We start from the raw sequence: 19,112 nt of genomic DNA, 5'->3' as shown, positions 1-19,112 counted from the left end.
CAATAAAGGAAGCATGTTTCTCTTTGAGAAGAGAAGGTAAAGTGAGGAACGTTGCTCACTCAATGCTCATTCAAAGCTGCATGCATGGGTGCGGCCCTATTCTTTATATATTGAAGTAGTGCACTATATAGGGATTAGGGGGCCGTTTGAGATGGCGGCTGTGACGGACAGTCTTCTCTCAGACTGGGTTACTATAGGCTGGCAGTGTGATGATGGATCTTCTCCCAGGTCATACAAAGAGGCTGGAATTAACTAGACTTCCCAGGCAACGCTCAACGGGTGAAAAATGACTTGAGGTGCGTCCCAAATGGCACCCTATTCCCTATGTAGTGCACTACTTTTGAACACGGCCCAGGGGGTAATTTCACCCGACAATGCCCCTTCACACTTCAAACATCCTAGAAATCTGGCATTTCCCCACAACTACTGCTCTAACACAGTGTTTGGTTTTGTCTTATCCACAATTTTTGTATTGGCAGTAGGGCTGGGATAAAAAAATATATTATGATCATTGTGATACTTCTTTTTGCAATACTTTTTTGATTCAATGGCTTATGAATTGTAATATTGTAATCAGGAAAAATGTTTTCTTCCTGGCATTATTTAAAAGACCTACAGTGCATTCAGAAAGTATTCAGACCGCTTAACTTTTTTGATTTGGCTGTGTGCTTAGAGTCGTTGTCCTGTTGGAAGGTGAACCTTCGCCCCAGTATGAGTTCCTGAGCACTCTGGAGCAGGTTTTCTTCAAGGATTTCTCTGTACTTTGCTCCGTTCATCTTTCCCTCGATCCAGACTAGTCTCCCAGTCCCTGCCGCTCAAAAACATCCCAAAAGCATGATGATGCCACCACCGTGCTTCACCGTAGGGATGGTGCCAGGTGCCAGATGTGACTGGAGGCCAAATAGTTCAATCTTAGTTTCATCAGACCAGAGAATTTTGTTTCTCATGGTCTGAGAGTCTTTAGGTAACTTTTGGCAAACTCCAAGCAGGCTGTCATGTACCTTTTACTGAGGAGTGGCTTCTGTCTGGCCACTCTACCATAAAGGCCTGATTGGTGGAGTGGTGCAGAGTTGGTTGTACTTCTGGAAGGTTCTCCTATCTCCACAGAGGAACTCTTGAGCTTTGTCAGAGTGACCATCGGGTTCTTGGTCCCTTCCCTGACAAAGGCCCTTCTCCCCCGATTGTTCAGTTTGGCCGGGTGGCCAGCTCTAGGAAGAGTCTTGGTGGTTCCAAACTTCTTCAATTTAAGAATGAGGGAGGCCACTGTGTTCTTGGGGACCTTCAATGCTACAGACATGTTTTGGTACCCTTCCCCAGATCTTTGCCTTGACACAATACTGACTCGGAGCTCTACGGGCAATTCCTTCGACCTCATAGCTTGGTTTTTGCTCTGATATGCATTGTCAACTGTGAGACCTTATATAGACAGGTGTGTGCCTTTCCAAATCATGTCCAATCAATTGAATTGACCACAAGTGGACTCCAATCAAGTTGTAGAAACATCTCAAGGATGATCATTTGAAACAGGATGCACCTGAGCTCAATGGTGAGTCTTTCTATTTCTGTTTTTATTTTTATAAATTTGCCAAAAAAATGATATTTGGACATAAATTATGGACTTTATCGAACAAAATAAACATTTATTGTGGAACTGGGATTCCTGGGAGTGCATTCTGATGAAGATCATCAAAGGTAAGTGAATATTTATAATGCTATTTCTGACTTCTGTTGACTCCACAACATGGCGGGTATCTGTATGGCTTGTTTTTGTGTCTGAGCGCCGTACTCAGATTATTGCATGGTGTGCTTTTTCCGTAAAGCTTTTTTAAAATCTGACACAGCGGTTGCATTAAGGAGAAGTTTATCTATAATTCCATGCATAACACTTGTATCTTTTAGCAATGTTTATTATTAGTATTTCTGTAAATTGATGTGGCTCTCTGCAAAATCACCGGATGTTTTGGAAGCAAAACATTACTGAACATAACGTGCCAATGTAAACTGAGATTTTTGGATATAAATATGAACTTTATCGAACAAAACATACATGTATTGTGTAACATGAAGTTCTATGAGTGTCATCTGATGAAGATCATCAAAGGTTAGTGATGAATTTTATTTATATTTCTGCTTTTTGTGACTCCTCTCTTTGGCTGGAAAAGTGGCTGTGTTTTTCTGTGACTAGGTGCTGATGAAACAAAAATAGAACTTTGGCCATAAGTACCATCGTTATGTTTGGAGGAAAAAGGGAGAGGCTTGCAAGCCGAAGAACACCATCCCAACCGTGAAGGACGGGGGTGGCAGCATCATATTGTGGGGGTGCTTTGCTGCAGGAGGGACTGGGCAATTATGCCCGAACAGTTCTATTTTTGTTTCATCAGACCAGAGGACATATCTCCAAAAAGTACGATCTTTGTCCCCATGTGCAGTTGCAAACCGTAGTCTGGCTTTTTTATGGCAGTTTTGGAGCAGTGGCTTCTTCCTTGCTGAGCGGACTTTCAGGTTATGTCAATATAGGACTCGTTTTACTGTGGATATAGATACTTTTGTACCTGTTTCCCCCAGCATCTTCACAAGGTCCTTTGCTGTTGTTCTGGGATTGATTTGCACTTTTCCACCAAAGTACGCTCATCTCTAGGAGACAGTATGCGTCTCCTTCCTGAGCGGTATGACGGCTGCGTGGTCCCATGGTATTTATACTTGCGTACTATTGTTTGTACAGATGAACGTGGTACATTCAGGCGTTTGGAAATTGCTCCCAAGGATGAACCAGACTTGTGGAGGTCAACAATTTTTTTTCTGAGGTCTTGGCTGATTTCTTTTGACACCTCCAATTGACTCAAACTATGTCAATTAGCCCATCAGAAACTTCTAAAGCCATGACATAATTTTCTGGAATTTCCCAAGCAGTTTAAAGGCACAGTCAAATTAGTGTATGAACTTCTGACCTACTTTAATTGTGATACAGTGAATTATAAGTGAAATAAATTGTCTGTAAACAATTGTTGGAAAAATTACTTGTGTCATGCACAAAGTAGATGTTCTAACCGACTTGCCAAAACTATAGTTTATTAACAAGAAATTTGTGGAGTGGTTGAAAAACGAGTTTTAATGACTCCAACCTAAGTGTATGTAAACTTCCGACTTCAACTGTATGCCAGTTCCTTTCAGCCAATTTGTATCTTTAATATATGGCAGGCAAACAAGTTCCCTACCTTCTCCCTTTTCCACTTGCCTCCTCCATTTTTGTGGTAGTGCTGCAATCAATTGGTTGTAAATTTGGATTGAGCAGATATTCCCATATATTTTCGATAACTGCATATGAGACATAACTCCTCTGTTTCTATTCATAATATATATTAAAAACATTATCCATAAAGAATGTTTTTTTTATTAATCAGTATATTTGAGTTTAACCATAACATTTGTTGTAATATTTGTTCTATCTTTTCTGGAGGATAAAACTGAAATTGTAACCAGCTTTGTTTGTATGGCTTGTTTAAGAAAGCCCGATACTTTAAACAAAATGTCATTTTCAATTAGTTGGAAATGAGAAGTTGTAATCTGTATGAAGGCAAAAAGGCATTTTTTGAGCAAAAGATGACCCTTTCTTAATAATCTACTGGCTAACTATTTTAGGTTTAAGTATAATTTATGTATGAGTGAAGCTTTTAGTGAGAGGTTTAAAGCTTTAATATTTAATAATTCTAGCCCCCCAAACTCATATTCATTCTATATTTTTCCATAAACAGACAAGTATTTACCCCTCCATGGTTGCAGAATCTTATCAAATTTTGGCAACTTTCTATTGAAATTATTTGTGGTAAGTTCATTTATATTTTTTGAGATGTGAATAGCAAGTATGTCTACTTCACCATATGCCCATTTTATTGTTAAACTACAAGGTAGTGTAAACACTGTATTTTTTTAACGATCCAGTACGTAATATGATACAGGTGTCATAATTAGGTTTTAATCCAGAGAGGCTAGAAAAGTGATCAAGATCTTCAATGAGACTGTTCAGGGATCCAGATTGCGGACTTAGGAAAAAACTAGAGTCATCGGCATACATTGACACTTTTGTTTTTATCCCCTGGATTTCTAACCCCTTGATGTTCTTGTTTTAATAGCTAGCATTTCAATGGCTATAATAAATAGATATGGAGACAACGGACAGCCTTGTTTTACTCCTCTTAAAAGCTCACTACTTTCTGACAAGTAAACATTATTTACTATTTTACATCTGGGGTTGCTATACATAACTTTAACCCATTGTATAAGAGATTCACCAAAATTAATGTAATCCACACATTTATTTATAAATTCTGGTCGTACTTTATCAAACACCTTTTCAAAATCTGCTATGAAGACCAGGCCTGGTATCTTTGATGTTTCATAATGTTCAATTGTTTCAAGTAATTGTCGTATTTTATCTCCAATATATTATCCATGTACAAAACCTGTCTGATTAAGATGAACAATAACTGGTAAAACCTTTTTTTATTCTATGTGCCCTGCATTTCACCTGGATTTTCGCATCACAACATTGAAGTGTTAGAGGCCTCCAGTTTTTTAAATGGACTGGATCTTTATACTTACCACCTGGGTCCTGTTTTAGTAGTAATGAAATCAGACCTTCTTGTTGAGTACCTGAAAGTCTACCATTTGTATAGGAGTAATTAAAACATGCTAATAAGGGATCTTTGAGTACTTCAAAAAAGGTCTGTTATACCTCTACTGGTATACCGTCAAGCCCTGGTGTTTTTCCAGACTGAAAAGATTTTATTGCCTCTAAAAGTTCCTCTTCTGTAAGTTGGCCTTCACACAGGTCTTTCTGTAAATTTGTTAATTTTACATTATTATTATTATTAGGAGAGAAATCTTTATAGTTAACATCATTCAGTGGATATTCAGGAGACTGAAAATAAAATATAAGCTTAAAATATTTTGCGTCCTCTTTCAAAATATAATTTGGTGAATCATGGATAACTCCATTTGTAATGAGTTTCTGTAAATTCTTTTTGGTAGATTTTCTATGTTGAAGATTCAAGAAAAAAAGTTTTTCACCATTTTCCATCCAATTTGCTTTATTTTTGTAATACATTACACTTGATCGTTCTTGAATAAGTACCTCCAATTCTTTTTGTTTTTCCTCTAACCTATTTTGTGCCTCTATAGTACAGTTTCCATTACCATCTACCTGCGCTCTGTTACTTCCTCTATTTCCTTTATTAGTGTAATCTTTTTGACCTTAACTGCTTTTGTTTTCATTATGAGTATTGTATTGAATGGCCTCTGAAAGTACATTTGAAAGTGTCCCATACAATAAGGGGAACTGCTGTACAAGAACAAGTCAATTATGAATTATTTTGTCTTAGTTAAGAACAAGAGAGTTAAGAGTTAAATGGAGGCCAATTAGATGGTGGTCCGATCCCATTCGGTCTCCTATTAATACTTTTTTCTACTTTTGATGCCAGCAAGAATGAGACCAGGAAGTAATCAAGACGGCTAGCTTGATTAAGCCTCCTCCATGTATATCTCACTAGGCCAGGGGTTTTCACCCTCCATATACTCCATACTAGTTCTAATGTATCCATGATCTTTGTGCTTGAGGGTGATCGTTTGTAGAGTGATTTCCTGTACGAGCCATTGAGGTACTTAAAACCATATTATAATCTCCCACCATAATAATAGAATATTTCGTTGCTTGTGAGCTCAACAGATTATTATATATATTTTCGAAAATATATTTGGCCCATATAGATTAATTAGCCAGATCTGTTTTTGGTCTAATAGCATATTTAAAATAATCCATCTTCCTTGCGGATCTGTTTGGACAGCTTGCACAATCGGATCAACATTTGTATTAATTGGTATAATCACCCCTTTTGAGTTTCTTTGCCCATGACAAAAAATTATTTCTCCCTCCCAGTCCTTTTTCCACCCAACCTCATCTATATTTGTAGAATGAGTTTCCTGTAAACAATAGATATTATATTCTTACATTTTTACATGGCTAAAAGAGAATCTTATTTTTTTGTGATCTGCTCAGCCATTCCAATTATAACTTTCCATACTTATTTCCCCACTTACCATAATGATACTTACCACAACCAATGTTTGTAAACTTACCATTAAAAAGCACCACGATGATTAAGTGTCCATATAGCTGTACCATAATAATTTGCACTGTTAAGCATAATGTAGCTGCAACTTTGTAAACCTCCAATTGTCTTAATATTCTGCCCACTAAAAACTCCCCCCATATTTAGGTCTGTTGCCACTAAGACCATCAGACCATCTCCGTGATGCGTCCTAAGGCAAACCCTTGGCCGCCAATTGGCGTTGGCCAGAAGGAAATATGGGCAGTCCCATGATAACATAAATATCTATGAGGATGCTTAAGAGAACTAACCAAATAACAAGGAAAACAGTCAAAATATATATAAAAAATAGAGTAACAATATTAGATAATTGTCACGAGCGTTGTTGTAAGAATCGGACCAAAATGCAGCGTGGTTTGGGTTCATCATCATCAACAACAACAACAATAAAGAACAAAACGAACGTGAAGCTATGCAGTGCTCAAGGCAACTATACACAAACAAGATCCCACAACAAACAGGTGGGAAAAGGCCGCCTAAATATGATCCCCAATCAGAGACAATGATAGACAGCTGCCTCTGATTGGGAACCATATCAGGCCAACCTAGAAATAAAGAAACTAGAATGCCCACCTTAGTCACACCCCGACCTAGCCAAAATAGAGAATAAAGGATCTCTAAGGTCAGGGCGTGACAATAATATTAATAGAAATAATAACAGCATAATTTTATAAATGCCTGCTCATATTTAGAAAGTCATAGCAAGGCTATAAGCATGTCAACCCAGCCTGCTCAGTTCATTGGATTAAATTCCACAAAAAAAAATTCATGAAGAGAAAACAACCTAAATATATCGCAAGACCAGTCCTTTTTTTATGTCCATTAAATGCAAGACATATTTCATGTAGTCCTCATTATATCCTGTTGTATTTCGACAAAAAAAAGGAAGAAGGAAAAAGGAACATAGGTTCTAACGGCCGCTAACGACTGCAAGTAAAATGTGTCTTAGGCATCACATTATATCCTGTTTATATATATTATCACATTATATAACAGTATTCCTGTTATATCGTGCCATGGCCGTGCCAGAGCCGACCGCAAGCCAAACCCGTGTACTTCTTTATGGGAAGGCACACTCAAGTTCAATTCACAATCGACTCCGACACAGCCACGACACAACAGCCAAGAACACATGCAGTACTGACAATCCAGAACGAGTAAACCTGTATAACCAACCCTCTCTCCACCCATACACATTTTGTTTTTTATTCCAGGGTCATTGCTCTATCACCCCGGCTGTTTTACACCTAGGCCTATATCATTAGGATCAAGAATATTAAAGGTAGCATAAATAGCTTATATAGAAGCTTATATAGTAAGCTATATATCTTACTTCCGGCGCCGAAAAGAGATGGCCGCCTCGCTTCGCGTTCCTTGGAAAATATGCAGTTTTTTGTTTTTTTATGTGTTATTTCTTACATCGGTACCCCAGGTAATCTTAGGTTTCATTACATACAGTCGGGAGGAACTACTGAATATACGATTAACGTCAACTCATCATCGTTCCTACCAGGAATATGACTTTCCCGAAACGGATCCAGTGTTTTGCCTTCCACCCAATACAATGGATCTGATCCCAGCCGGCGACCCTGTGCGACGCCGAAAAAGGGGCAAACGAGGCGGTCTCGTGGTCAGGCTTCGGAGACGGGCACATCGCGCTCCACTCCCTAGCATACTACTCGCCAATGTCCAGTCTCTTGACAATAAGGTTGATGAAATCCGAGCACGGGTAGCATTCCAGAGAGACATCAGGGATTGCAACGTGCTCTGCTTCACGGAAACATGGCTAACTCAAGGGACGCTAACGGAGTCGGTGCAGCCAGCTGGTTTCTTCATGCATCGCGCCGACAGAAACAAACATCTTTCCGGTAAGAAGAGGGGCGGGGGGGTATGCCTTATGATTAACGAGAAGTGGTGTGATCATCATAACAACACACAGGAACTCAAGTCATTCTGTTCACCTGATCTAGAACTCCTCACAATCAAATGTCGACCGCATTATCTACCAAGGGAATTCTCTTCAATCATAATCACAGCCGTATATATTCCCCCCCAAGCAGACACATCGATGGCCCTGAACGAACTTTATCTGACTCTTTGTAAACTGGAAACCACACACCCTGAGGCTGCATTCATCGTAGCTGGGGATTTTAACAAGGCTAATCTAAAAACAAAACTCCCTAAATTCTATCAGCATATCGATTGTGCTACCAGGGCTGGAAAAACCCTAGATCATTGTTATACTAATTTCCGCGACGCATATAAGGCCCTCCCCCGCCCCCCTTTCGGAAAAGCTGACCACGACTCCATTTTGTTGATTCCAGCCTACAAACAGAAACTCAAACAACAAGCTCCCGCGCTCAGGTCTGTTCAACGCTGGTCCGACCAATCTGAATCCACGCTTCAAGACTGCTTCGATCACGCGGATTGGAATATGTTCCGCATCGCGTCCAACAACAATATTGACGAATATGCTGATTCGGTGAGCGAGTTCATTAGGAAGTGCATTGACGATGTCGTACCCACAGCAACGATAAAAACATTCCCAAACCAGAAACCGTGGATTGACGGCAGCATTCGCGTGAAACTGAAAGCGCGAACCACTGCTTTTAACCAGGGCAAGGTGACCGGAAGCATGACCGAATACAAACAGTGTAGCTATTCTCTCCGCAAGGCAATCAAACAGGCTAAGTCCCAGTACAGAGACAAAATCGAGTCGCAATTCAACAGCTCAGACACAAGAGGTATGTGGCAGGGTCTACAGTCAATCACGGATTACAAAAAGAAAACCAGCCCCGTCGCGGACCAGGATGTCTTGCTCCCAGACAGGCTAAACAACTTTTTTGCCCGCTTTGAGGACAATACAGTGCCACTGACACGGCCCCCTACCAAAACCTGCGGGCTCTCCTTCACTGCAGCCGAGGTGAGTAAAACATTTAAACGTGTTAACCCTCGCAAGGCTGCAGGCCCAGACGGCATTCCCAGCCGCGTCCTCAGAGCATGCGCAGACCAGCTGGCTGGTGTGTTTACGGACATATTCAATCAATCCTTATCCCAGTCTGCTGTTCCCACATGCTTCAAGAGGGCCACCATTGTTCCTGTTCCCAAGAAAGCTAAGGTAACTGAGCTAAACGACTACCGCCCCGTAGCACTCACTTCCGTCATCATGAAGTGCTTTGAGAGACTAGTCAAGGACCATATCACCTCCACCCTACCGGACACCCTAGACCCACTCCAATTTGCTTACCGACCCAATAGGTCCACAGACGACGCAATCGCAACCACACTGCACACTGCCCTAACCCATCTGGACAAGAGGAATACCCATGTGAGAATGCTGTTCATCGATTACAGCTCAGCATTTAACACCATAGTACCCTCCAAACTCGTCATCAAGCTCGAGACCCTGGGTCTCGACCCCGCCCTGTGCAACTGGGTCCTGGACTTCCTGACGGGCCGCCCCCAGGTGGTGAGGGTAGGTAACAACATCTCCACCCCGCTGATCCTCAACACTGGGGCCCCACAAGGGTGCGTTCTGAGCCCTCTCCTGTACTCCCTGTTCACCCACGACTGCGTGGCCATGCACGCCTCCAACTCAATCATCAAGTTTGCGGATGACACTACAGTGGTAGGCTTGATTACCAACAACGACGAGACGGCCTACAGGGAGGAGGTGAGGGCCCTCGGAGTGTGGTGTCAGGAAAATAACCTCACACTCAACGTCAACAAAACAAAGGAGATGATTGTGGACTTCAGGAAACAGCAGAGGGAGCACCCCCCTATCCACATCGACGGGTCAGTAGTGGAGAAGGTGGAAAGTTTTAAGTTCCTCGGCGTACACATCACGGACAAACTGAATTGGTCCACCCACACAGACAGCGTCGTGAAGAAGGCGCAGCAGCGCCTCTTCAACCTCAGGAGGCTGAAGAAATTTGGCTTGTCACCAAAAGCACTCACAAACTTCTACAGATGCACAATCGAGAGCATCCTGTCGGGCTGTATCACCGCCTGGTACGGCAACTGCTCCGCCCACAACCGTAAGGCTCTCCAGAGGGTAGTGAGGTCTGCAGAACGCATCACCGGGGGCAAACTACCTGCCCTCCAGGACACCTACACCACCCGATGTCACAGGAAGGCCATAAAGATCATCAAGGACAACAACCACCCAAGCCACTGCCTGTTCACCCCGCTATCATCCAGAAGGCGAGGTCAGTACAGGTGCATCAAAGCAGGGACCGAGAGACTGAAAAACAGCTTCTATCTCAAGGCCATCAGACTGTTAAACAGCCACCACTAACATTTAGCGGCCGCTGCCAACATACTGACTCAACTCCAGCCACTTTAAAAATGGGAATTGATGGAAATTATGTAAAAATGTACCACTAGCCACTTTAAACAATGCCACTTAATATAATGTTTACATACCCTACATTACCCATCTCATATGTATATACTGTACTCTATATCATCTACTGCATCTTGCCATCTTTATGTAATACATGTACCACTAGCCACTTTAAACTATGCCACTTTATGTTTACATACCCTACAGTACTCATCTCATATGTATATACCGTACTCTATACCATCTACTGCATCTGCCATGCCGTTCTGTACCACCACTCATTCATATATCTTTATGTACATATTCTTTATCCCTTTACACTTGTGTGTGTGTGTAAGGTAGTAGTTGTGGAATTGTTAGGTTAGATTACTTGTTGGTTATTACTGCATTGTCGGAACTAGAAGCACAAGCATTTCGCTACACTCGCATTAACATCTGCTAACCATGTGTATGTGACTAATAAAATTTGATTTGATTTGATTAGAAATTATTAATATACCTTTCTCTCGCTTAGAGAAGTGCTTCCATAAGCCAATTATTGTATTAGTTCTACCGTTAACTTGAATCCCTTTATCCCAGTGTTAACCAGCCCGCCACACACTAGAGACAACAACCCTGTTGACAATATCTAATCCATCCATTTGCCAGTGTGTATCGGAAGAATAATCATCCTTTACATTTTTTATATTGAGATGTATGAATTTTTATGTGAAAGGTAATAACACCAATTATTTTACGATTGTATAGGCCTATTCCTATAGAGAACCTAGGCAGGTTTTGAATTATATAATCCTTTATCCTAGCCCTATAATAAATCTATTAATATTTATTAAGTTTTATCTTAAAAGCTAATCGTTCCGATTCACATCGGCAAACAAGGGCCGCACTATATAACAGCTTTTAGGTCATAATATACCCAACCTCTACAATTAGGCCATATCATATTTAAACAAACAAAAAACTACCTAGGTATTGCCAATGTACAATCTTCAAATTAAATACATAAAAAATCATATGTATCGGGGACTACTTCAACAGGAGCTAGCTATCACTCACAGCCACGTTGTAATCTTTGAGTCCTTGAACATTTGGTTGTTTACATATAATTTATCGACCAGGAAGTACATTATTTATTTGGATAGCCTGCTGCAGTTGTGTGAGAGATGTCCACTTTGCAGCCGAACCTGCAGCATAGAGAAGACCAGCAAGGGGACCCTCAGCATTACGCAGACATGCCCTCACTGTGAGCATTCCTATAAATGGAACAGGGAGAACACTTGAATTAGGTTGGTGACATTTGACCTGTTCAAAGGTCCGAACAGTTTAGAGTTTTGTCCCAATTCACCTTCATAACCCAGCCTGGTGGAACCAGCCTGATCACTGCGTTACCATTCTATTCACTTCACATATGATATCTGAAGTGAAATTGAAAGGTGAATGCAGTGATCAGGTTGGTTCCACTACGCTAATCATAACCACCATTGATAATGTAATCAGTGCTCCGTGTTTGTGTGTGAGCCAGGAGCTTATCTACGCTGCCATGCCCATCAATGGGGCGCTGGCGAAGACCTTACCTCCAGCCTCACCTCTTGCTGCTCACCAACGGTCGTCGATTGGTTGACCAAAATGATGTAGGTTTAGTCTGACCTCTTCAAACTTCAACATAGGATAGGTGATATTTGATAAACAAAATATACTAACTGTAACGGTCGTCTTTAGGTGAGAGATTGGACAAACACCCACAAACACAAGTGAAACCCAGGCTGCCTAAGTATGATTCTCAATCAGGGACAACGATTGACAGCTGTCTCTGATTGAGAATCATACCCGGCCGGACACAAACATCCCAACATAGAAAATACCACATAGACAAACCCACCCAACTCATGCCCTGACCAACTAAATAAATACAAGAAAAAGGAAAACAGGTCTGGAACGTGACACTAACTGCCATTGGTAATAGAACAGTGACTGTGTATGTGTTCACAGAAGCATCTATGGAACAAGCACTTGGAGACTTGCAAGATGATGTGATGGAGTCCCGACTGACAGACGGGCTTGATACTGATGTCTCTAAATGGAGAGAGATCTTGCACTCAGCATTAAAATTTTACTTGACACAACTTTTACTTATGTTGTCTTTTTCTGTTATTGAATTGAGGGAGAGACGCTGTTTATTCCGCACCAGGATCAACTCCTGTTGAATACGGGTCACCACAAAGGAAGGTATGATCACCCCGACATGTTTGCCAAGGTAGCCCCATTACCACCAGGCAATGACGACAGGCACAGTATCTGTATCGGCTGGGAATGACGATGAAAGGTGTACATTGTTATATTAGTAGATCACTGCTTCTGTGGTATTATGTAAAGGGTTGTTTATTCTACATTGACCTGTAAATACATGTAAAAGTGATCAAAACACTTAGTTTACAATATCTACATAAATTCAGAAATTGCAATCTTCTCATTACTCTGTAGGCTACTGACCTATTCAAAGCTTCCTCTGGCATCTCACCATACATTTGCCTGTAGTTATTGAACCTAACCTGCAGGAGGTTTGAATGTTGTGATTGAGTGGGGGGGGAACAGCTGCAGGCAAGGTTCTGACAGATGGGTGTGTCTCGGTGGTGACAAGGACACACCCAAGAAATACACACATCAAACCACACCCCCAAGCCGACTCACGTTTGGCTTCTGTCACGCCCGCCAGCATTTCTTGAGGAGCAAGACAAAAAACGATCAGCGGTTCCTCGACTCTGTAAGATGTGGCCATCTATTGATTTTATGTTACTAAGCGATCAAAGTGGTAATTCTTCAACGAGTCTGTTACCGCGGTTTGTATTTTGAGCACATACCCCCTAAAAGGTCTGGCCCTGGACAGACGGGTAGCCAGAGATGAAAAGCAAACGAGGTTCTCAGCTGCAATACGGTTCCACAGTTCCATGTTTTTGGTGTTTTGTTCAGACTCAAACAAAAAGAGAAAACAACCTCCCATTGTCTCTGTCCGTGTCCACGTCCGCTATGAAAGGTGCGAGTTGATTTTGAAGCTCGCTGGTCGCTGAAGCTCTTGGGGAGTCGCTCTGTCTTTCTCGACTCTTCTCTATTCCTCTCTTTCTACCTTCGTCTGCGGTTCAATTGAAGGGTATTGAGTTTGGGGTGTAGCTAATGTTGTCTCTTTTCTGTCTTTCAGAGTGCTGGGTCCAGCTGTAACCTTCAGGGTGGGCACCAACCCTCACAATGTCAGCACTGCCGATGTGGCTCACGTTGCAGGTAGGACCATTCTCACAGTTACACCAGCCCATATCCCCCAAGACCCACCCACCATTATCATGACCGATCATCATCATTTATTGAATAATGTGTCCCTGAACAAAGGGGTGGGGGTAGGCCCAAAAAATAATTTGTTCTTAACTGACTTGCCTAGTTAAAGAAAGGTAAAATAAAACATACAATTCACACACACACGCATGCATGCATGTACACTGACAGACACACAACACACACACACAATGAGACACACAGGGTTTGTGTGCTGTACCCATGCAGCACACAAACCCACACAGCAAGTAGTAATTATTAGCTACATTTCTTACTCAACACATTTAAATAGAAAGAACCACATCGTGCCAATGACCTCCATTATACTGGATTTAATTTTCCCCACCTACACACCATTTTGTCATGTTCTCTCTGTTTGAGTAAATGAGAGTCTCAGATCCACCGCGCCAGATAGGGTAGATATCACAGTGTCCTTCTAGTCCGGACAAGCCCATGTCTATAAGATTATTAACATGGTGTAATGACAAATGAGGATCAATTTCACACAGGATAACAAGCGGGACACACTGCTGTTCCTACTGAGATACATAGTCTGCATCCCAAATGGCAGCCTATTCCCTATTTAATGCCCTACTTTTGACCAGGGCCCATAGGCATAGTATTAGGGCTCTAGTCAAAAGTAGTGCACTATATAGGGCGTAGGGTGCCATTTGGGACGGAGAGAGTGACTCTCAGACAAGCTAGTCTTCGTATAGCCAGATGTGGTCTGATAGAAAGGTGTCATGGTGAGAGAGAGAAAAAATAGGATTTGATATTTCAGTGTGCACCGCAGCTGCACCGCACCACAACGCTGGCATTGTCTGAACTTGGATCAACACGGGAGGGTGTCGCCCTTGCTTCGATTGGAATTGACTTTGAGAAGCAGAGAGCAACAGTCCAACAGTCAATAACACCGGGGTTGGAACAACAACAGTAACAACGCTAGCACAAACCTCATTTTTTTTATTGGCTGAAATGTGCTGTTGTTCCATTGAGAGGAATTTGGCACCACTCTCCTCCTGTTGTATTATAGGGTGGTATATGGGGGTTTGTTTCTGTCCTATCCATTTACAGAGATGCTACAACATCAACACTACTCTTAGAAAAAAAGGTGCTAAGTAGAACCATACAGGCTTCTTCGGTTTGTTTCCATAGCGAAACCCTTTTTGGTGCTAGGTAGAACCCTCTATGTAGGGTTCTTCAAAAAACCACCTGTATATGGTTCTACCTAAAATCCTCTAAGAAGGGATCTACCAAGAACCATTTCATCCTCTAAATGTTCTTCCTAGAACCATCTATGAAGGGTTCTTTTCTTTTTTTTTTTTTATCTTTGGAAGGTTCTTCTTATGAACAGATCCACCAGCCTTATTAGCCTTTCAAATGTAATTATTTATGACAATACATTACATATAAACTCAGCAAAAAAAGAAACGTCCCTTTTTCAGGACCCTGTCTTTCAAAGATAATTCGTAAAAATCCAAATAACTTCACAGATCTTCATTGTAGAGGGTTTAAACACTGTTTCCCATGCTTGTTCAATGAACCATAAACAGTTAATGAACATGCACCTGTGGAACGGTCATTAAGACACTAACAGTTTACAGACGGTAGGCAATTAAGGTCACAGTTATGAAAACTTAGGACACTAAAGAGGCCTTTCTACTGACTCTGAAAAACACCAAAAGAAAGATGCCCAGGGCCCCTGCTCATCTGTGTGAACATGCCTTAGGCATGCTGCAAGGAGACATGGAGACTGCAGATGTGGCCAGGGCAATAAATTGAAATGTCCGTACTGTGAGACGCCTAAGACAGCGCTACAGGGAGACAGGACGGACAGCTGATCGTCCTTGCAGTGGCAGACCACATGTAACAACACCTGCACAGGATCAGTACATCCGAACATCACACCTGCGGAACAGGTACAGGATGGCAACAACAACTGCCCGAGTTACACCAGGAACGTACAATCCCTCCATCAGTGCTCAGACTGTCTACAATAGGCTGAGAGAGGCTGGACTGAGGACTTGTAGGCCTGTTGTAAGGCAGGTCCTCATGAGAAATCACCGGCAACCACATCGCCTATAGGCACAAACACACCATCGCTGGACCAGACAGGACTGGCAAAAAGTGCTCTTCACTGACGAGTCGCGGTGTTGTCTCACCAGGGGTGATAGTCGGATTCGCGTTCATCGTTGAAGGAATGAGCGTTACACCGAGGACTGGACTCTGGAGTGGGATCGATTTGGAGGTGGAGGGTCCGTCATGGTCTGGGACGGTGTGTCACAGCATCATCGGACTGAGCTTGTTGTCATTGCAGGCAATCTCAACGCTGTGCGTTACAGGGAAGACATCCTCCTCCCTCATGTGGTACCCTTCCTGCAGGCTCATCCTGACATGACTCTCCAGCATGACAATGCCACCAGCCATACTGCTCGTTCTGTGCGTGATTTCCTGCAAGACAGGAATGTCAGTGTTCTGCCATGGCCAGCGAAGAGCCCGGATCTCAATCCCATTGAGCATGTCTGGGACCTGTTGGATCGGAGGGTGAGGGCTAGGGCCATTCCCCCCTGAAATGTCCAGGAACTTGCAGGTGACTTGGTGGAAGAGTGTGGTAACATCTCACAGCAAGAACTGGCAAATCTGGTGCAGTCCATGAGGAGGAGATGCACTGCAGTACTTAATGCAGCTGGTGGCCAGACCAGATACTGACTGTTACTTTTGATTTTGACCCTCCCCTTTGTTCAGGGACACATTATTCAATTTCTGTTAGTCACATGTCTGTGGAACTTGTTCAGTTCATGTTTCAGTTGTTGAATCTTGTTATGGTCATACACATGTTAAGTTTGCTGAAAATAAACGCAGTTGACAGTGAGAGGACGTTTCTTTTTTTGCTGAGTTTATATGGGCCTAGTTATACCCTAACACAGTGGTGTTATGAATCTCCTGGTTTACAGGCCACATTATGCTGGCTTGCAAGTGAATTGTAATACAGAGTTAGGCTATCGAACAAGTGGAATTTTGAATCACCTGCAACCTGCATTAAGAATGACTGCTAGTGTATTGAAGGTTAAATACTGAGACTACCTAAATCATCTAAACTGTAACAACCATCTCAGCAACGGGTGGAATAAATCTAATTACTAACAGATTGGATTAGTTTAGAAAACTGTATATTATTTATATTTGTGTAGCAAAAAAATATATAATATCAACCAATCAATGCAAAAAACACAGATATTACAGTAAAACACACAATTCAGAAAATCTCACTGCAAAAGAGCATGCTGGGAAATATTATATATGGTTGTATGTAGAACCTTTCTTGCCTCCCAAAGAATCCTTCTTGCCTTCCAAAGAATCATCAAAGAGCCCGTTCTTCCAAAAACGGTTCCTAGGATATTAAAGGTTCTAGGTAGAACCCTTTGCTTTACAAAGAACCCTTGTCTTCTAGAAAGGGTTCTTCTGATCAAAATAGTCCTTGGTAGAACCCTATCCCTCCACAAAGAACCCTTTAGGAACCCTTTTTCTAAGAGTGTATGAAATAGGTAGAAGGGGTTTTGGGGCTTGGCGTGTGATGTGTGATGTGATGTGATTTGAGACATAAAGATGGCTGGAAGATGATGAAAAGGTGTCTGGAATGGTTGGTGTTACATGGGTTTTGAAGCTGGGTTTGTGCAAGCACCAGAATAACAGTTATTCCATGGTTCTAGTGCTGTGGACCCCTATGGGTACGTTCATTGGTACTAGGTTGAGATACTTTCTTTGTGTGTGTTTCTAGGTGTGTGTGTACGTGCCTGAGTGCTTGTGCCTACATGCCTGTGTGTGTGTGTTTCTGTGTGCATGCTCATGCGTGTGTCTGTCTATGTGGAGTGATTTGAGTGTTGATTAGGCTCCGTGGTGGGAGACCTAATGACAGCAGCGAAATGCCAGACCAAATGTTAAGTCAACATTATCAGCAGCCTGACTGCTATTGATGAATTATGAATCCAGCCGTCCAGAATACCAATGACTGACCGGGATTTGCCTATCAGGAGGAATACTTAGATATCCCCCTTACAAGGTTTCAGTTGGGAAATGAATAGGACATGTGTACATTTAGATTTACAGGAAATCCGTAGATTTACAGGAAATCCGTAGATTTACAGAGAAATCTATTACAATGTTTACACATTTACCATAACATACAGTAGTATATAGTTGTGTATAACGATTCATATACGTAGAATAAGAAAAACATTCAGTTTGTATATGGAAGTCAAACACATAACTATATTATCCTGCACTATTATAAATTGTTTTCCTGAATGTTTTACAACTATAAAACACTCAAAGATCAAGGACAACTGCGGTACAGTGACCAATGTGATATGATAATTTTTCATGATTTTAAAGCCATCTCTTGCCGGTACTTCAGAAACAAAATGAAGATTCTCTGGGTTGAATGTGAAACAGAAACTGAATAACACTCTACCTCCTGGGTAATCCTGGGTTACATTTGACCTCTGTTTGCCAGTGCATGAACAACATGGCCGCCTGATGAACTCATCACACACACACACACACACACTCGTCAAACCCTTGGGCTCATTGTGTGTTGAACCAGTCTATATGCGTGTTAACCATTGACTGGTTTCCAGGTTTGTGGAAAATAAATGGAGGAATTGTAAGGTGTTTCTTTAGTTTAGCTCTATAGTGAGTATTTTTCTTGAAAAAGCATTCTGTTGACAATAAAGTAATTTTAGTGGAAATGGTCAGAACAAGAACACAATGATTGGGATTGGAGAATAGGCCTGTGTCAATGATAGCTCAATTTGAATGAATACATTTTTCCTATGTCTTTGTGAAGATCTTAAACTTGCAACTGGGGCCCTATTCATTCAAACACATTTCTCCGTCTACATTTTATGACATAATACATTTACTTTGAGTAAGGTTTATCGGTACAACGTATACTCGCTATGCAGTCATGATAAAATGCTACATTTAACATGTGAGTGAAGATGTCTGGGAGTTCTTTTGATATGTGTCTACTAGATCTGTTTGATATGTGGGTCGTTCCACGAAATGGATGCCTTTTGCGCGGAATAATTCCTCATTTCATGAACACCATGTGGCTCCATGCTCTACACCTACACATGCTCTACACATGTGGCTCCATGCTCCTCTACATGAGGAGTAATGGCCGAGGATCACCTGAAACCTCAACCCTGTTAGAGGGCCAACGTCAACTTTATTAGTTTGATATTATATGTGAGTTTATATGTACAAAGATATATGTACAA

At 41.7% G+C, this 19,112-nt stretch overlaps 1 protein-coding gene across 4 annotated transcripts in view; it reads left to right on the top strand.

The window, feature by feature from the left end:
* ptprn2 (protein tyrosine phosphatase receptor type N2) overlaps positions 1–19,112 on the top strand; it is a 247,133-nt gene that overhangs the window by 89,157 nt on the left and 138,864 nt on the right. For all 4 annotated transcript variants that reach the window (XR_011666471.1, XM_071329112.1, XM_071329113.1 and 1 more), the window contains one exon: positions 13,703–13,782. Coding sequence is in view for 3 of the 4 variants with exons in the window: in XM_071329112.1 (XP_071185213.1) it covers positions 13,703–13,782 (80 nt within the window). In the remaining variant the exon portion in view is untranslated. The remainder of the gene's footprint in view (positions 1–13,702; positions 13,783–19,112) is intronic.

Source organism: Salvelinus alpinus, chromosome 10 (assembly GCF_045679555.1).
Source record: "Salvelinus alpinus chromosome 10, SLU_Salpinus.1, whole genome shotgun sequence".
Classification (NCBI taxonomy): domain Eukaryota; kingdom Metazoa; phylum Chordata; class Actinopteri; order Salmoniformes; family Salmonidae; genus Salvelinus; species Salvelinus alpinus.
The sequence above is the reverse complement of the archived record's forward strand: the minus strand, read 5'-3'. Positions and strand labels throughout refer to the sequence as shown.